Raw genomic sequence first — 19,886 nt, 5'->3', positions numbered from 1 at the left:
CTTATTTCTAGAGTTAGTAAAAATTGAAGGCCCGAAGTTCCCTTCCTTTCTAGCTGTTAGCCACTGTCGACCACCATTTACCACCGCTTGCCAGTTGGCTCCTACTCATCGCCATTGGTGGACCTCGCTGAATGCATACTTTGCCATGAATTTCGTGTGGCAACATTATGTTTTATAAAAAACAATTAAGCTTTTTTTGTGGCTATGGAGGGAGTGTTTCTCTGCCCAAGATATATGAGGCAATGAGTAAATCAGAGAGATGTGAAAATTTGACTTTATTTTGTGTGGCTAAGATTGTAAGCCAGAAATAACAAATTGATTTGTGTGAATAAGAATGGGAAAGCAAGAAAATCAGATCTGTATGATTCACAAATAATGACTGTTATTTGAATATGACGATCAAACATCAACCACCAGTTTGGAAGTTTTCAACTCAGGCACAACACATTTTTTGAGCCGTTCAAACTTAGAAACCAACTTGGCTCTCTTCTTCATGACCTAAAATACCAAAGAACAAGTGTCCTCGCTAATGGATTTAGAAAGTTGTTCACCTTCCATACTCAACATCAGTAAAAAGATGAAAGATCAATCCGAAGGAACGCCTGAAAAATAAGTCTCTGCGTCTCATTTTCTTCATTTATAATGGCATTGACACAAAAGTCAAGAAGCACTTAATTATTATGTAATTAGTAGCTAAAAGAGCGCTAGTTGACCACGTAGTCTATAGTGGAAAGTTGTAGTAGGAACTGTCCAGATAGCCTGTAGTTGGTTACATAGCTCGTAGTTAGAAGTCGCTTTAGCAGCTAGATATATAGGACGTAGTTGGTCACATAGGTTGTGGTTCGTAGCTGCAGTAGCATCAGTGGGCCTAAAAAGTTGCCATAGTTGTTAGTTGTAAGAGCATTAATTGGCCACAAAGGCTGTAGTTGAGGCTAGAAGATTGCACTGGTATGCCATACGATCATGTTGATGAATGTCACATAGGTCTAGCCATTAAATATTTATCCCATAATGATGAATGTGAAGCAAAATTTAGTTTTTAATTGGATGAAGAGAAATAAAAGAAAGTGTATGATTGTAACATTCATGAATAAATTATTTCTCTTCCATTTCAATCCCTCGCAGCATTCACTAATTCCAACTATTTCTCTTTTGTACTCTACTGATCTTCATCTAACTGATTTGACTACCTTGTTGACAAAACATGGTTGGTAAGGGGTTTAATATTCCCCAACACAATTAAATACATATCCATTAAGTATATTAGGGGCATTTACATGCATATCACACAACTATCGTATATTTACCTAACACCAAACATTCATATTTACATAAATACCATTTAAATTTTTGATAGGACATCAACATCATTATCTTTTAAAAATGAAATAAATCTTTTCATGCTTAAGTTTTATTTTTGTCATTTTTTTTATTTTCATTTTTTTTTTGGTGCATAAGTTTTTAACACTAACACACTATAAATCTAAACATCAAATATTATATTATATATATATATATATGAAAATTATGTAATATGTATATATAATGGTCTGTTTGGTTAGCTGCAATCTTTTAAAAAGTGATTGCAAAATTGTAGTGAAGAAAATAATTTCTTAGAAAGCTACAATGAGAATTATAAATATGAAATTTTCTTATATTTTCCCCAAAAAAATCAGACAACTTTCTTAAAACTAACCCACTTTAGCGTATTAGTTTGGAAAAAAAAAACAACTTTTCACAATAAAAAATTTCTAGAACGCAGTTCCACATATTGATGTTTTGAAATGCAAAACAGATAGAAAGATGCCTCAAATAAATCCTAAACGTCCCTAAACCATTAATATGATAATTTTTCAATTTTAAAAATCTCACACATTGCAATTTAATATGCATAAAATATCGCTCAAATGCGTAAGCATTGACAAAGTATCATATAATAAGTATCAAAATTTAGGGCTTAGATATATAAATATATATGTGATGTGTGTTTACAAATAAAAAGCACAAAACATGCAAAGTTTTTTCAATGGCTAGAAATGTGGAAAGCCTGCGGATTAATTTGTTAAAAGTATTCTTTTAATTGCTAAATTATGTGCTTATTTTACCGAGCTATGCTTGCCACCAATTGAAAAAAATAAAAATAAATTAAAGTCTTCTATTATATTTATATTAAAATAAGAAAATAAATATAAAATGTATATACCTAAAATAGAATCAATTTTTAATAAAAAAATTTAAAAATATAATAAAACTAAATTTGTTTTTTTTAATTTAATTATTTTATTTTAAATATCCATTTACCTTTATAAATATTATATTTGAATATATCATAATTAAAGAAACTTCCTCTGAAACGACGCGCTTTCAAGTCTTCTCACGACTCCAATTTTAAAATACACGTATTTCTTAATTCATTTTGGTCAAATATTCCTTTCTCTATTGAAATAAGTTATAATCCATAAGCCATGTGGGATTCAAATCAACCATTGTTTTTTCTTTTTCTTTTTGTGGGTTTTACCCACGCACCACCCAGTTCCCATGTATTTACATATCAGACACCTAAACTTCCATTTTTACGTACAGGCCACCCGGGTTCTCGTTAAAGAATTGAGGGAAACCACCTCCAGCTGCAGGCCGACCATCTCCGGCCACCTCCAGCCGGCGATGTGCTGTTAATTTTGCATTTACTATTATATATATATTTGAATTTTATATATGATATTGTACTTTGAGGAAGGTTTTTGTTGATTTTGTTGATGATAGCAGGAAAGGACAACAACAGGAATATAATTAAAACAGAATGGATATTGCAGCTAAAATGTACTATTGGGCACTTAGATACCTAGATACTAGCACTTAGGTGCCAAAAACCTTGCATGACGCCTAAACGACATACATTGGGCGCCAAAGCGTAGTTATGGGCACTTATGCGCCGTGATATTGGGCGCTCACTTACAAGATTTAGGCTTTGGTAATAAAGAGCTTGTTGCCTAGGCGCCAACCACTGGGCAATGATTTATTGAAGTTATATTTTCTGTATTTTTTAAATTTTCATTCTTATTGCAGCTTCACCTCCTATAAATAAAAAATTAGGAGGCTTTATGTATAACAGGAAAATATCACCGCCCTCTCCAAGCCAAAAGAACCATCGTCAAAATCGCATCGGCAATTGCTCTCCCACTGACTGATCACCTGAAGTCGATCGATCGACCGACCACGATGTGCCGGCAACCAACCAACAACCGATCGTTCGACCACCTCCAGTCGACAGACCAATTCCATTCGGTCGACCAAATTGGGTCAGCTACCAAGCAACAACTGACTAACCGACCATCTCGAGCAGACCAACCATGTTGGCCCAACTACCAACCAACAATCGATCGACCGACCACCTCCAGCCGACCAACCACACTTGCCGGACCACCTGACGCCGACAAGTCCCAGCAACGGAAACACTCATGATCCCTCTATAAAGCAATGACATATTTGTAATCTTATCACTGACTTTTGAAGTATTTACATAACCAACGCCCATATTTTAATTTTTACATATGTAACATCTTACCCGTGCATGAAATGTGTTTTTCACCTTTTTTTTAATTAAAATAATAATTTTGTTTAAACGTTTCCAATAACAGACAAAATATAAGCACGCCACAAAACAAAATTAAAAGCCAACTCTAAAGTAAACAAACGAAGATCTGTGGAGGAGAAAGAAAAATCATCAAGGAACTTATTGTTTTGAGTTCTCTCTTCTTCATCTTAGAGGATGAAAGTGGGATTGGAATCAAAGCTCTTTGTAACAAATTTTTTTTTTTCTACTCCTAACAAATAAGCTTGCAAAGCATGAAAGAATGAATTAGGGAAAAAAGCTTTTGTACTAAATATATTTAGACCATATTAAAAAGATGAGAACCCTAGATGTTCTTGTACTGAAGCTTTTATACTAAATGTATCATCACCGTCAGATTGATGATCAATAGATTCAAATACTTTTGATGAAAGACATACTGAAAAGACGAGATACGTACGAGAGCTATATGATTGTACATTTGGTCTTCTAGTTTCAGACTAACTTATGAAGATTCTTGTGGAAAGGAAGAATGAGAAAATTCTATGAAGGAGATTGAAGCTATTGAGAAAAAAAGATACTCTGGGAGTTGTTGATATATATGACACAAGAAAAAGTTCTAATTAGTGTGAAATACAATTCAGATGAAAGTGTAATACGACATAAGACTTGTTTCCAATGGTTATGCACAAAAATATGGTATTGGTATTTATAAAACTTTTTCTCCCATTGCTAGATTCGAAACTATTAGATCATTATTTGCATTAGCTTCACAAATGTAGTGAGAAGTATTTTTTTTTTTTAGTTTGATATTAAACCAATAATTTTGAATGGTAATTTGAAAGAAGATGTATATATAGATCAATAATAAGGTTTCATTATTAAAGGCAAAAAGAAAAAAAAAATTACAAACTAAAAAGAACACTTTATAGGCTTAAACAAGCACAAAGAGTGTGGTCTTGGAGGCTTGATTCATACTTCCAAATGAAAGAATTTTGTAGAAGTGAAAGTGAACCCATCTTGTATGTGTTGACTCATTATACTAATCCAAAATTTTGATTAAAATTAAACTTTAAGACTGGTATGATGAAATAATTTGATGACTCATTTGAGTTTTTTGAACTATTTTTTGGGTTTACAAATTATTCAAGCATACAATGAGATTTTTATATCTTAGGAAATGTATGCATTGGAGTTACAAAAGAAGTCATATGTTGACTTGCATGACCTCTTCAGAACCCATGAATGTAAATAAACAGCTTGTTCAGAATGATGTACAACTAAGGCAAATAAAAAAGTATTTAGTAAAATTGTGGGTGAACTTATGCTATTGACTCACACTAGGCTTGATATTATATACTCAGTCAATCTTATTTTAAGATTCACGCATAATTCGTTGTACATCATCTTGGTGCAACCAAAAGCATACTTCGTTATATTCTATAGACAATATTAATTATGTGATTTGGTACAAATATGTTTATAATTTTAATCCAGTTTGTTTTACTGATAGTGATTAAAGGGGTTCCAAAGATGATAGAGAACAAACAAGTGGATTTAGGGTCTGACATGATATCTTGGGGCACGAAGAAGAAAAGAATTATTACATTGTCATCTTCAAATGTCAAATATATTACAGTTTTATCAGTAGAATGCCAAACAAATTTGATGAGAAGAATATTAGAAGTTATTCATCAAGCCCAATTAAAATTGATGAGGATATTTTGTGATAATAAATCTACAATAACTATGACAAAAAATTCAATGTTTCATTGTAGATTAGAGCATATAGAACTTCAACTTCCTTTTGTCGAGAAGTCATTGCCAACAGAATTAGTACAATCAAGTAATGTTCTACAGAAGAGGAAGTTGCTGATGGATTCTCAAAAGCTAACAATTTACCAAAATTCAATCAAATCTTAGTGTAGGATTCTTACACTAAAGAATTGCGCTAGTTATTAGTGCGAAAATTTTATTAATATTTATTTTAGTTAAGTATATGTAAAATGAAGTGAATGAAATGAGAAAATATTCCGTACGGATACTGCATATCAGGACGACAAACCATAAGGCGCCACATCGTCATACACGCCATCGGTGGGCGACTTGGCACCAATGATTGGCCGTCCGGACGTGCTGATGTTCAGATAGAATATTTCTTCGAATGAAAGATGTGAATGAAACAATTAATCATGAGTGAGAGTACCTAGCTTTCTTTTCAAAGATGTTGTAGTTATCAATGTTGAGTGCTTTGAAAAACTTCATAATAAATTTGAGTAATTTTCTTCTATTTTTCTAACATTCTCTTCAAACCTTGGGAATTGGAGTGTAATAAAATAAATAAATTTTCATAGTCTTAGCAATAAAGATTTAAATAAGGCCATTTTATGATGCCAATGACTGAAACTTTTGCTCTCTTCTAAGATGTCACAATTTGGAGTTAATATGACAACAAATTATTCATTCAATATTTTCAAAAATAAATTAAATATATTTGAATCATAAGATTTTTAATTATTGTGGATGGCAACTGAAGTTTAATCATGTCTCCTTCTTCTCTCTTCGTTCTTTCTTCCCTTTCACACCTCGCTTTTCGTCGCAGCTCTCGCAGGCAATGTAGAGGGGGAGAACAAGGCAAGCATGCCATGAAAATAACTACTTTTATTGTAGTTAGTTAGGAGGAAAAGAGCTGTGGACGTATAACATACATACGGATTGCCAATTAGATTTGAGCATTAATGTACATACAAGGGTGTACTCTATGAGTGCACATGTACGTCCGAGCAAAGGTCCATCCGTATATAACGGCATGACTGTATCCGGACCGTCGTTCGAACGTATGTTCAACCGTAGACTCTACAATGCATTGCATCATGATTGGCTATCTGTACATACATATGCAGAATGTTCTGATTAATTAAGTTTTCTATAATATGCTTAAGAAAAAGCGAGTTATTGATGTTAATTATGATTAATTACGACTAACTTTGTCAGGCATATATCGTGTATATGGGGAAGAGGCTTAAGAAGGAACCTAACTCAATACCATCATTTCATAAAAGTCTGCTCAGCCAAGTAATTACAAGGTAATTAACGAGTTGCATTTTCTTGTGTTTCTCAATTTGAATAACATTTTTTAACATATGGCATATATGCATTTAATTTTAGTCTAATAACTCTTCTGCTTTCAAAGTCGTGGGTTGTCTTATTTGGTTAAAATGTGTAATTATCTACTCTGTTATACTCTGTAATTTTGCTTTAATTCCAATATGATTGCAGCGATGGTGCAGCTGAACGCTTACTGCACAGTTACAGCAGGAGTTTTAATGCCTTTGCAGCCATGCTCACTGAGGATCCGGTAATTATTTCACTTAAAATCAACAAAATTAATTATAAAACAAATTTTATTGTAAATGTTTAATGCCCTTCATCGTAATAATACTCTCATCTCTTAATTCTCAGATATAGATGGGGTGGTTTCAGTCTTCCCCAACCAGCAAAGAGAGCTTCATACCACACGATCATGGAGCTTCATGGGCTTCACACCGAGAGCACCTCGTGGTGCCTTCGAGTCTGACGTTATTGTCGGCGTGCTCGACACCGGTAGATGGCCGGAATCTAAGAGCTTTGACGACACCGGCTTTGGCCCGCCACCGAATGGCACCTGCCAGACTTCCAACCACAACTTTGTTGAAATATAATATGTGGTGGGTGTGAAAGTATTGTGTGGTAGGTGTGGTAGGTGTGGTGTGGAATTATTGTGTGGTAGGTGTGGAATTATTTGTAACCATTGGATTGAAATTGTGGTGGCACAATCCTAGCCATTAATTTAGGAGGTGCAACTAATATAAATAGGGGTAGAGTCTTTGAGTTTGTATCAAACCAAGTAAAGGTGATAAATAAGAGTGAAACTTCCTCCATATGTTTTTAGCCTTTGTCATATCCTAAAAGCATCTCCATTTCAACAAAGTGGTATCAGAGCCTAAAGGTTTCCATTACAGAGCAATGACAAACGGTGGCATGATTTCGTTCCAAGTCCCGATGCTTAAGGAAAGCATCTACGACAATTGGAGTATCAAGATAAAGGCACTCCTTGGAGTGCATGACGTTTGGGAGGTTGTGGAGAAAGGCTACGATGAGCCAAGAGATGAGTCTGCTTTATCCATAACACAAAAAGATAGCTTAAGAGACTTGCGAAAGAGAGACAAGAATGCTCTCTTCCTCATCTATCAAGCTTTAGATGAAGATGGTTTTGAAAAGATCTCAAGTGCTACTTCGGCCAAACTAGCATGGAAGAAGCTCGAGGTTTCGTATAAGGGAGAAGAGAAGGTTAAAAAGGTACGACTTTAAACTTTAAGAAGCCAATTTGATGTTTTGCATATGAAAAAAGGCGAGTTGGTCTCCGACTACTTTTCTAGAGTCATTACCATTTCCAATCAACTAAAAAGAAATGGTAAGAAGTTAGAAGACATGGTTATCATGGAAAAGATTCTCCGATCGTTATATTCAAAATTTGATAGTATCACAACCATTATCGAAGAGACGAATGACTTACAAGCCATGACGATAGAGCAACTTCTGAGTTCATTGCAAGCCCATGAAGAAAAGAAGAAGATGAATGAAGAGATTGCCGAACAACTTCTCAAGACGAATCTCCAACCAACTCAGAAAGATGAAAGTTTCAACAACATTAGAAGCCAACATGGAAGAGGTAGTGGACGAGAACGAGGCCATGCTAGCAAGCAAGGATGGAGTACCAACAATAGCTATGAGAAAGGAGAAAGATCTACAAGAGGACGTGGTCAAGTGCGCTCAAACTCGAGGTATGATAAATATCAAATTAAGTGCTATAATTGTAACAAATTCGAGTATTATGCGAAAGAATGTAGAGCACATAAGTACAAAGTTAATGAAAGAGTCAACTACATAGAAGAAAAAAGAGAAGAAGATAGCACTATACTTCTAGCATACAAGGATAATGAAAGAGGTGAAGATAGTACATGGTACCTGGACACCGGTGCAAGCAACCATATGTGTGGGAGACGAAGCATGTTCGTAGAGCTTGACGAATCAGTAAGCGACAATGTGTCTTTTGGAGATGAGTCCAAAATAGAGGTGAAAGACAAATGTAACATTCTCATCCGTCAGAGAAATGGGAAGCATCAATTTACAGAATTATTCACATATAATAAGATCAAGTGGCTGATTTGTTCAATAAGAGTTTGTCAATCATTTGACAAACCTCAAATTGATCAATATTTAATCTGAAACGATGCTTCTGGTCGATCGTCTTAAGGGCTGGTCACCGCCCCACATGAAATCTCCTAGCATGTTACGTCGATCGTCGGAACAAGACGTCTTTCGCGCCATCGTCCAACGTGAAACGGTCATCAAAATCTAGTTCAATCGGTCATTTTCTTTCCTTAGTCGTTCAACTGTCTTAAGATTCATGCTAATATATTCTATATATACAAGGACCATCAAATTTCAATTTCGACAACTTTGGGTCCGTTTTGGGCAACTTATTTGGTGCGGTATCGTTTTGAAAACGCACCTGACCCGTTTGGGTAAACTGCGTTTTGACAGCTTATGCGTTTTGAAAACGCTGAAAACAACTTTTTCACACCGCACCTATCTAGGTGTAGTGACAGCTTTTTGGTAGCGGTCTGACTTTTCCAAAAAAATAAAAATTTGTAATGGCCACCGCACCTAACTTGTCAGCAGATTATTTTTAATCAATTTATCAGCAGATTATTCAATAAGCTGCAACTGCCCCAAACAGACCGTTTATAATTAAACTAATATTCTCAATTAAATGAATCTAATGACACAAATAGTAGTCCAATTTAAATTCAAATAAACTTAAATCAAATATTTTAAGTATATTAAGAACTTCATAATATGTTTTAAAAATTCAATATATCTAAATATTACTTATACTTAAATTTTGTTGTCTCAATGAAGCATCCTAACAAATTCTAGATTACTTAATTCTATAATTACTAACGGTGTGTTTGGGGCAGTTGTAGTTTAATGAGCAATCTGTTGATAAGAATATTGTCCTGACAATATGTTGATCAGCAGATTATGCAGATAAGTTGGTTGTCTGTTTGAAGGAGCTTTTTGAGAACAGCTGATTTGTAGTTATTTCTGAATAAATAATCATTTTGCCTCTGTTAAGTAATGTTGTGCTGCAGAGCTGTATTCACAATATAATTACTACTACAGAAGCAGAAAATCAATTCATAACAATTTTAAAAAATAAGATACAGTACTCACTTAAAAGTGAGTATCAACACTGATAAAATAAAGAGAAACAATAACAATTACAATTAAAATTATTAAAAAGCTAATTTTAAAGTCCTGACGACGTATGTCATGGGCGCATTGTCCTCATGGGAAACCATTTTACCTCGATCACGGTCGGCAGCGCGATATGTCGAAATGTTCGCCCATCCCATATCTCAACTAAATGGGAGTTGTATTGAAAAGAAAATTTCATATCTCAACTAAATGGGTTCAACTTGTTCCAATTCATATCTCAACTTGATAGCTTCTACAAGCCTCTACAAGCCAACATATCAAACATGCAAAAAATGCCACAGAAAAAAAAGCAATATAGCCGTAGGCTTTCCATTTGTTTTTCCATGGCTTCTATAAGTTGAATTTCTCACAAAACATAATCGTCATTTTCAAACCCCCGGATGAACGCTCGAACCGCACAGAAATTTGATATTTTCAAAGCGCCAAACACACCCTAAGATAATTAAATGTTGAATGAATGAATTGTAATAGAAAAATCAAACGAGTCATCCCGTATAATATTTTAGTATTCTAATTAAAATCATCAAAATATCACTCTTAAAATATGATGAAGAATTGTTTTAACAATTGAAGAGAAACAAAAAAAATATGAAGAACTATAGAGTTATGCCCAATGCTTAACGTAACAATCACTTCTGGCACCTATTTCAGCTACAATTGTCCATTCATCATTGCACCTATGCTATCACCCAATTGTCATCATTTGGTTATCTTCATCATGATTATCCTCACTTGTCCATTGTCAGCAGAATGTCATTAACTGATCATCATCGCCAACTTATTTGTGCTCGATTATCATCCTTAGACCGTCATCTCTTGATCATTATTTCTACAAGAGATCAAATAAGTAATCCTAGCATAATTTGTGAATTATTTTAATTGTGCAAAGCCAATTAAGTTTTGTTCCTTCAAAATTTTTGCATATAAAAAATTTGGTGTCACGTATACTTTTATCTTTTTATTTATTTATCAAACATTAATCTAAATTTAAGATATTGCAAACCCGATAGCATAAATCACAAGAGCGGTCCTCGAAGTACTATCGACACGAGCGGCTCATTCAAACGACAAACAAAGAGTTATTTTAATTTGTCATTGTGATGAAGCCAATCTGAGAGAGAAGTTGGTCTCGAAGATTGTCATACAGGGATTACTCAGTTGTCTCCCCCAATACTATTAGAAGAAGACATGTCACAACCATCCCACCAGGATCCTTTCATCTAAGGAAAGACTATCCGTCAGCTTATAGTAATTTACCCTCTGCTCGATGGCCTAGCATCACCCTGTTGATAAAAGCACCTTGGTGGAGATTGATGGTCAACGACTAAACTATGTTTATTGATCTACAAAATTCAGCCAATCATATTAGTTCCATCGATTCGTGGCTAGCAAGCGTGATAACATTACATATCCAATTGAAAGGAACACCGCCAAGCCCAAAAATCGATGAAGCTTGACGAAGCCCTACTCGGTCCAGCTGGCTGAGCCTAAGGGAGCAGTAAGACCTTAGGCACATTGGGTACAATCCTTACTGAAGTAGGGTCATAAATATAACTTCATATATTATACTTCATTTGTCTATAAATAGGGAATCAATTCATGAATAAAAAAAAAAACTACACAATTCTCTCATTATATTGTTCATTGCTGCAGCTGCTCACTCTCTCTCTCTCTCTCTCTCTCTCTCTCTCTCTCTCTCACACACACACTCTCTCTCTCTCTTCCATTCTCTACGTCAATTCTTGAGTGTGTTTTAAGGGACACATTAAGATTAAACAAATTTATGAATTTGAGTTTTCATGTATATTGGTTGGGCATGAATTTACTATAATGTTAAGGGTTATTCACATACATACCAAACGATTCATATCTATTTACACATCTAACACTTAAAAATTTTATTTTTTTACATTTATACCACGCATATCTTTCATATCACTAATTTAATTTTTAACCAATGAAAAAAATCATTTTATGCTTATATATATTTATATGTTGTGATATAAATATATGTAAAGGTTGAAGTATAGGCATTAGAAATGTAAATGCACGGGAATTAAGTGGCATACATGTAAATCTTCCTAAAATTAATTTGGAATAAAATTAGAAAAATATTTATGATAATTACAATGAGCTTAGTGGGAAATCGCTGGCTTCGTAGCCGTTGTTCGTGACGAGCACGTGACAGCAAGTTCTTGGCTGTTCAACGCAAAGCTCCCCTCCCCTTCCATAATTGTTGACGAGTCGCTGTTGACAACTCATTTGCTGCAGCAGGTCCCATTTCGTTGAAATCGATCTCCGGCCACGTTTCTCATCGCCCATTGGATGCGAATCACGCAGGCTCTTTATCCCCACCGCACCCAATCTTCAATCAAAATTCCCTTCCCTCTGCATTCCCAACATTCGATCCAATCCTTCGAGAAAGTGTGTTAGGGTTCGCATATCTGTCAACTTGTTGCTGTACATTTCGTCGGATTTTTTATTGGTTGTCTTTTTTCATTTGTTGTGTTTCTGTGATCCTTGATTTGATTTGATTTTGGTTCCGTTCAAATCGGCGAAGGAAGGAAGCAGGCGGAGGAGGAGTTCTAATGGGGCATAGAGTGGATCATGAATACGATTACCTGTTCAAGATCGTCCTGATTGGTGATTCTGGCGTCGGGAAATCCAACATACTGTCGAGATATACGCGGAACGAGTTCTTATTGGAGTCGAAATCCACGATTGGGGTGGAATTCGCAACGAAGACGCTTCAGGTGAGACATTCTGTTGATTCCGATTCCGATTTGGGAAAAGATTGAATAGATCTGCTTTTGCTTCCGATGATGCTGAATGATTTATGACTTTAGAATTGTTTCGTTGTAGTGATGTATTGTTGGAAAGTTGTGTCAGGGCGGTACTGAAAGAAGGTAAATTAGTTGATGAATTCTGTTACCGTTAAGTCAATAGCTTTTGGAATAGGAATATCTTGTATGAAAGCGAGTGATTGCTTCATTTATTATGGAGATCTGACAAGCACTAATAGCTTAAGTAACTTTTTTGTCGTTGATCTAAATTTAATCTTTGTTAATTTTTCCTGTGGAATTTTAGTTGAGCCTCGAATCAATCATTAGGAATGTGTATACCAAGCAAATCTAGCTCTCGTTTTTTAGCATTATTTTGCTTTTGGGTTCTGATCGGCTATTGCTTCTGAAATTCCTCATGAGTACTGCTAAGGCAACCCTATTAGCTATAATATTATAAACTATGTAGTTTTGATTTTGCAATCAGCAGATTTATAGATGCAATATGATTTCCACTGTTTTCGAGGATGGTAATTGCCATGCCAGGTTGCTAAAAAATTCAGTTTTTTTTTTTTTCAAGATAATGTGGTGATCATCAAGTATTCATACGCTATCAATATGCCTTTTTAGAGAGATTTCTTTGATCACGGGTTACTTGAATATAAAGTCACCAAACATTACCTTTCCTTCACCTTGTTGTATCGCATTCAATTACAAAAATAAATTAGTTCTGGAAAAAACCTTAGCTATTATTACTGGTGACTAACTCTATTCCTGATTACTGCACATACCAAATCTATGCTACCACTATAGACATACTTCTACAGTTATATGACTATCGTTTGTGATAAATCATAGTAATCATTGCAGCTGTACCTCAAAGACTATCATTTGTGTTACATTCTAGCATTCATTGCTGCAAGTTGTCACCAACTACTTCTTTTACAAGAATAAATGAGGAGAAAGGGTCGAAGTAATCCTTGGACTATTTATGGTGTTGCTGTTGTGGGTGGGGGTGTCCAATGTGTCTCATTTAATTATGGCTCCACAAATGGACTATTTTTGGATTATATTTGAGAAACAACGGACTAAATTGAACATATTAGATGGTCGGGATTAATATTGCTCTATGCAAGTATTCAATGGCTATTTCCTTCTTTTAATGTATATAGGATATTTTTGGATTTCTAATATTGTGAAATGGGCCTTAAAAGGCCTTGGACTAAGTACTTGTTGGGCTGTAGTTGGCTTTAACTTTTTTATTTGCTATGTGCTTTCTTAGCAAGGTTGTGGGAGGCATTGGCCGTCCTTTAACAATCATAATTGGAAAGGCGTGGATCAATATTCATAAGCTTGTAGTATAATTTGTATATTCAATGATATTCTGAGCTTATTGATTAGTTCATCGCCATCATTAACATTAGCATAATTTAATAAGTTGGATTTGTTTTTTCATGAGAAGTTGAGCATCATGTAATGCTTTATTCAAATCGGCACCATAAGTGGAAAAAAAATTAGAAGTTAACATCACCGCAACCATAACTTTGTCAGACCAAGAGAGAACAACTCAAGAAATTTCAAGCTAGGCAAATTTTCATTAACTTTTTTTCTTATAGGGGGTAGTGATAAGGAGGTAAGAATTCATTTTATTTGAATTTGATGGGCCATTGATGATGTTTTTTTTTTTTTGTGATTTTTCTTCGTCTTCCTTCTCTCAAAGCATCTTTGATTTCACTCTTAAGGGCATTGAAGAGAGGAGTTTGAGAGACAAAAGAAGAGACAAGAACCTATTATTTGGCACGATTCCAGTGCATAAGTATTGTATTTGTACAGGAGGAGAGAAATATTGAAAGGTGAAAGAGAGATTGCTTGGAGAGGGAATCCTGTAGAATAGAGAGAGATTAATGTAAATGAATGTAGAGGAAAGAGGATAAATATTGTGGATGGGAATCTTTTAAATTAAAATTTAATTTTTTATTAATCAAAATAAGCTATTTTGAACTTCTATTTATTGAAATGATGTTTATGATTTAAAATCAACTAATTTAAGTGAAAATCTTGATAACTATTAATCATCTTAAGTTAATCCTATCAATGAAATGTAATAAAAATAAAATAATTTCTTAACTGATTCAAAATATAAGAACATTCTAAAAATATATTTTTTGTTGCGGTGCTTTAGTGGTCCTAAATTCTCCATAGGAACTCACGTGTAAGGACTTTGGGAAGACTCAGTGGCGGATTGCTGAATAAGTGTTGGACATCCCTTGTGTCTTGTTCTTTAACCATAGGCCAGGTAACCGTGCAAAACATAAAGCTGAATGTCTTTTAAACTCGGAGACTTGTTGTTAGGGGTGTTGAATTGCTGAATATTCTCCATCAAGAGAAAAGACAATTACGGAGGAGGCACAATGGATAGAAATAGTTCTACTATCAGGAATCTTAACCCCAACAGCCCTTTGGGTTGTAACCTGCGTTACACTGAGAAGCTAAAAATCACCGGCTGCCGTGGAGATGTTAGTTTGTGAAGATAAGGTGGGTTTCATCCATCTCCAATAGCATAGTCTTATTGATAGCTGTACGCCATTCCTTCTTCAATCCTGTAAGGTTGCGTGATTGAGTACAGAATGATTGTAATATTCAGTGAAATTCAGTTTTCACTGCATAAAAGCTGATTATGATGATTAATTGTTATGATATGCATTTCAGAAGTGATGCGGGATTGGTTATACCAGAGTTAATTTTTGTTTAGTAAAGGGTACTCCGTTGGGAAAATGGTGGGAAGGAAAAATGAAGCTTCCACTAGAAACAATAGTTTGTATGTTTAAATTTTCAAATAAAAATATTAAGCTCTCATCATTGCAAGATAAACTATATTTTACATAAAGGTAAGCAGATTGTTGTTGAATAGTATAATGGTCGCCATATATTTGAGCATATTTCGACGATTGCGGTCAATTATATGGTGGATTTATATGGATACTTTCTATATTTATAATACTTTTTTTTTTTTTGAGGCATTGTCTTGCCTTATTTATGGATCCATTTTCAACACCAAAGGTGATGGTATCTTGTCAAGTTCATTGCTGAATAATATAAAGCAGAACTCAAGCTTGATCAATTTTCAATACAGCCTATCAAGAAATTGAACTAGTACTGATTTATGCTAGTACGTTTAATAGTTGGACCAGCATATATGTATCAACACATCATCAATTGGAAGAGGGACCGTGGAGAACCCAATTTATCAAACTTGTTATTAAAGAAGGGGGTTAAAAACTTGATATATTGGTTGTACAGTCTAGTACTTCAGGATGACATTAGCAGTTTTATTTGATACAAAGTTGGTGCGAAAATTTTTTATTAGGATTTTTTTTAAAAAAAATTTGATTCTGTTGTAGAATTTACTGTACAATAAGCCACTTGTTGTTTCTTAAATGCCCATGCCCTGCAAGCGCATCTAATTTATGGGTGTTCTTTTCACACAGAAAGACTTGTCTTGCAATAATAATCACTTCTACATTTTTTATTTTGCATAACATACCATGACATTGAATTGGAAATCATGCTAGCTGCTCTGTTTTTTTGTTGCTTTCTCAGACAATGTCAAATGCCCAAATAGCTCCTTTGTCAACTATTTGTTGGTTTTTATCCTTGTAAAATTAATCCTGGTGCAATTATTCATTCAAGTTATCGTGCTCTCATTGCGATTGCCAAATGTTCAGCAAAAACTTAAGTATACGTGTTTAGTGGAACTTAGGACTCATTATGGATGTATAAATCAATAAATCAGTTAGCACATTTGATTTTAATCACAGATTCTGATCCATGAACGCTAATACTATAGTTTGTATGAAAAGTAATTGTTATCATCTTAGGGATAGAGATTGAGACTTCTAGTTTCTCGATTGGCACTATGGTTCTTGTCAGAAAAATTAATGTGACATTTTCAGTCTCCGCACTCTTTTATTTTTCTATTATGAGGAAAAGATATATCTTCATTATTAACCTTATCCAAAATGTTTAGATAGAGTTGTCTTTATGAATCCTAATTATTCATTCAGTCACCAGCAAAGACTGCGTGATGCTGTAAGGAAAAATTATAATTTATAACTATCGGAAAGAAAAAAAATTGTGATTAGGATAAATTGGGATGTTTTTGACGAGTCAAAAGACAAGAAAGGTTATTCTCATCATTTATGCAACCAACCACTCATTATGTTATGACTAGTTACTAATATTAATTCACACGAGCTAATAAGTGTAACGAATATGATATTTTTTGTACATTATATAAGGGTAAGAGTGAAAAATTAGATAAGATGATGTTCCAAAATGGAAGGAAGAAGAATGAACACAATAAAAATCCAATTCCTATAGTAGAAACTGCACCAACTATTGAAGATTATTTTCACAATCGGACATTCGTCATGATTGTGATCTTCCTTCCTTTCAAGTTCATCTCCAAGAGTTGTCACCCATGCTCAAGCACTTCTGCACATCGGTAGAAGAGAAGACAAGAAAAATATAAAACTCAAATATTGTTCCTTCAATAATCAATTGTTTGAAATCACAAGACTCTTTACAAAGAGAAACATTTGCAACACAGACTTAACTAGATATAATACATTTGCAACACCTCTTCATACATAAAAAGAACTCATTCTTAACTCTCATACATAAAAGAACTCATTCTTAACTCTCATCGGTGCAACATAAAATGTCCCGAATACATATAGTTAAAATCATGAACTATTTATTATTATCCAGATCACATTCCGAAAGAAATTATCATCTGTTCAGATGCTCATCTAGGTCAGTTGACTAATAGAAAAATATCAAATACAAAATCTTCGAGTCACTTTTTCTGAACATTCTCTTTCTGTTAAACATGTGTACTCCACCATATTGCTTGTGGATTATATGTTGCAAAGGGGTAGGGTGATTTCCATCACCACGCTTCCAAATACAAATACAAGTTGGTATCATATTATATAAGCTCATCACTATGTTGCTGTTAACAGTTAGAAGGGAAGACAATCAAGGCTCAGATATGGGACACAGCTGGTCAAGAGAGGTATCGTGCCATCACCAGCGCATACTATCGTGGCGCTGTAGGAGCACTTCTCGTTTACGACATCACAAAGAGGCAAACCTTTGAAAACGTTGAGAGATGGCTGCGTGAACTCAGAGATCATGCCGACTCCAATATCGTTGTTATGATGGTGGGCAACAAGTCCGATCTTGACCATCTGAGGGCAACACCAACCGAAGATGCAAAAACAATGGCTGAGAAAGAGGGGCTCTCTTTTCTGGAGACATCTGCACTGGAAGCACTCAACATTGAGAAAGCATTTCAGCAAATTCTCACAGATATTTACCATATTGTAAGAAAGAAGGCGCTGGCTGCACAAGAGGCTGCAGCTTCTGCTGGGCCTCCCATTCAAGGAACAGCAATCAATGTAGCAGATTCTGCTGGAAATTCAAGCAAGAGCTGCTGTTCTACTTAGGTGAGTTAAATACCCTTTCAACTCACTATTGGTTTCTGTCTTTAATGATTCGGGCTAACTTTGAAGTGACATAATCCATATAGTATCATTTCATCTGATATTTTGTTGTTCCTGTAGTTTTGAAAAGGTTTATTACTTTTTACTGATACTGAAAGAACTTCAGCGAGTGATAGAATGAACAGTGTTGTAGATTGATTCATGTACTGTTGGGGGGCTTTAAGGTACTTTGAATAATACTCTGTTGAATCAGATTTGTGATTACATGATTTGTGTGAAATTAATTTGATGTTCAAGTTAATGAAGGTTTTAATTTGTTTTTTTTTTGATGCATGAAAGGAAATTTTTGGTTGGGTCAATGAGGTTTAAATTATATGGTAATGAGAATTTAGAAGATTACTTGTGAACGTCAGAAACTTTTCTGTTTTCATGCTTGTATTTTTTCATTGTTGTGTGTGGTCTTGACACGTGGCAGTTAGCACGCTGAATTTATATTTTATAAACTTTTGTTATAAATTAGTAGTAAAATAATATATATATATATATATATATAACATTTTGTTTGTTTAATTTTTTATATGAATTTAACTAAAATTAAAAAAAAAAAAATCAGAAGGGCTTCCCCGGCTTAGGTTCAATTTCAAGATTTTTTTCTAACTTTTTAATTAATTCAATTTTTTTTTTTTTTGTATATGTATTTTTTAGTTTTATGTAAATATATCATTATATATTTATTTTCAATTCATTTCAATTTTTTTTACATGTTTTAATTTAATTTCATCTTATTTTTAAAATTTTGTATTTTTATTTCTACTTTTTGTATTCCATATTTATTTTTATTCACTGTCAGCATATTGTTATTATTATTCAATGTTAACATGTTTTAATTTTATTTGGTTTTTTTTCTTTCATTCTGATTTATTAACTGGAGCTGTTTTTTTTTTTTATCTTTAATTTTTTTTCACCATTTATTTCAAATATTAATGCTTGGGCAAATCGTTTTATTTTTTTTTTATTTGTTTTGATGCCTTTCAATTATTTGCGAAATTTATTTTTCCATTTTTTTCCTCCCTGTATTTATCTTGTTTTTAAACCATTCCACAATAAAAACAGCATTGTCAATAAACACTTGCTAACTTATATTGTTATGCCATTCATTTTTAACGGTAAAATAATGTGTATTCTGAAGTTACTTGTCAACTTTCAAACCATTATGCAAAGTAATGCTGTGCTAATTTCTTATATGATTAATTAACTCTTATATTACATTTATATAATGTATTTAAAAAAATAATTTATTCTTATCAAAAGTTAACAATAATATATCCTCGCCTATTTTTATTAATCGAACTAAAGTTTAAAAAAAATTAAAAGGAGATGAGGTGTAGAGCGCATGCATCCTCGAGCTCACATAGTTCAACCATGCCGCTGAAATGGATGATCCTCCCTGTAGGCAATTAAATCCTCCATCATAAGCAATGCACGCTGTGGGCCGAGCCGTCTGTCTGAGCAGTATCGGATTGCTGAGCAGAATTTCAGATGGGCTGTAGATGGCGATGCGGGTGTTGGGCCAAAGAAGGGCCGCGCAGAGGATGCCCATTGATGGCGGAGGGTTAGGATTGTATAACATTCTAATGTCAACACTATCAACACACACACTTGCGCGCGCATATATATATATATATATATATATATATATATATA

General features: G+C 34.1%; 3 protein-coding genes across 7 annotated transcripts; all 3 read left to right on the top strand.

Annotated features, from left to right (window-relative positions):
- The first annotated feature begins 6,380 nt into the window (after window positions 1-6,380).
- Window positions 6,381-7,272, top strand: LOC110018280 (cucumisin-like). The gene is made up of 4 exons (XM_020715550.1): window positions 6,381-6,458; window positions 6,566-6,657; window positions 6,851-6,936; window positions 7,025-7,272. The coding sequence occupies exons 1-4, from the start codon at window positions 6,381-6,383 to the stop codon at window positions 7,270-7,272; spliced, it is 504 nt and encodes a 167-aa protein (XP_020571209.1).
- A 769-nt stretch (window positions 7,273-8,041) lies between these two features.
- On the top strand, window positions 8,042-8,839 carry LOC110018279. The gene has a single exon (XM_020715549.1). It carries the CDS (start codon window positions 8,042-8,044, stop codon window positions 8,837-8,839), a length of 798 nt encoding a protein of 265 aa, XP_020571208.1.
- A 3,204-nt stretch (window positions 8,840-12,043) lies between these two features.
- LOC110018219 (ras-related protein Rab11C-like) lies at window positions 12,044-18,436 on the top strand. 5 transcript variants are annotated; one of them, XM_020715469.1, is made up of 3 exons: window positions 12,044-12,319; window positions 12,460-12,648; window positions 17,700-18,436. In XM_020715469.1, exons 1-3 carry the CDS (start codon window positions 12,221-12,223, stop codon window positions 18,183-18,185), a joined length of 774 nt encoding a protein of 257 aa, XP_020571128.1. In that variant the 5' UTR covers window positions 12,044-12,220; the 3' UTR covers window positions 18,186-18,436. The 5 variants fall into 5 exon arrangements, with proteins under 5 accessions (XP_020571128.1, XP_020571132.1, XP_020571131.1 ...); XM_020715473.1 differs by having other exon boundaries at window positions 12,142-12,329; window positions 12,456-12,648; XM_020715472.1 differs by having other exon boundaries at window positions 12,161-12,355; window positions 12,456-12,648.
- Window positions 18,437-19,886: the final 1,450 nt, after the last annotated feature.

This window comes from Phalaenopsis equestris, unplaced genomic scaffold, assembly GCF_001263595.1.
Source record: "Phalaenopsis equestris unplaced genomic scaffold, ASM126359v1 Scaffold000006, whole genome shotgun sequence".
NCBI lineage: Eukaryota > Viridiplantae > Streptophyta > Magnoliopsida > Asparagales > Orchidaceae > Phalaenopsis > Phalaenopsis equestris.
The sequence above is the reverse complement of the archived record's forward strand: the minus strand, read 5'-3'. Positions and strand labels throughout refer to the sequence as shown.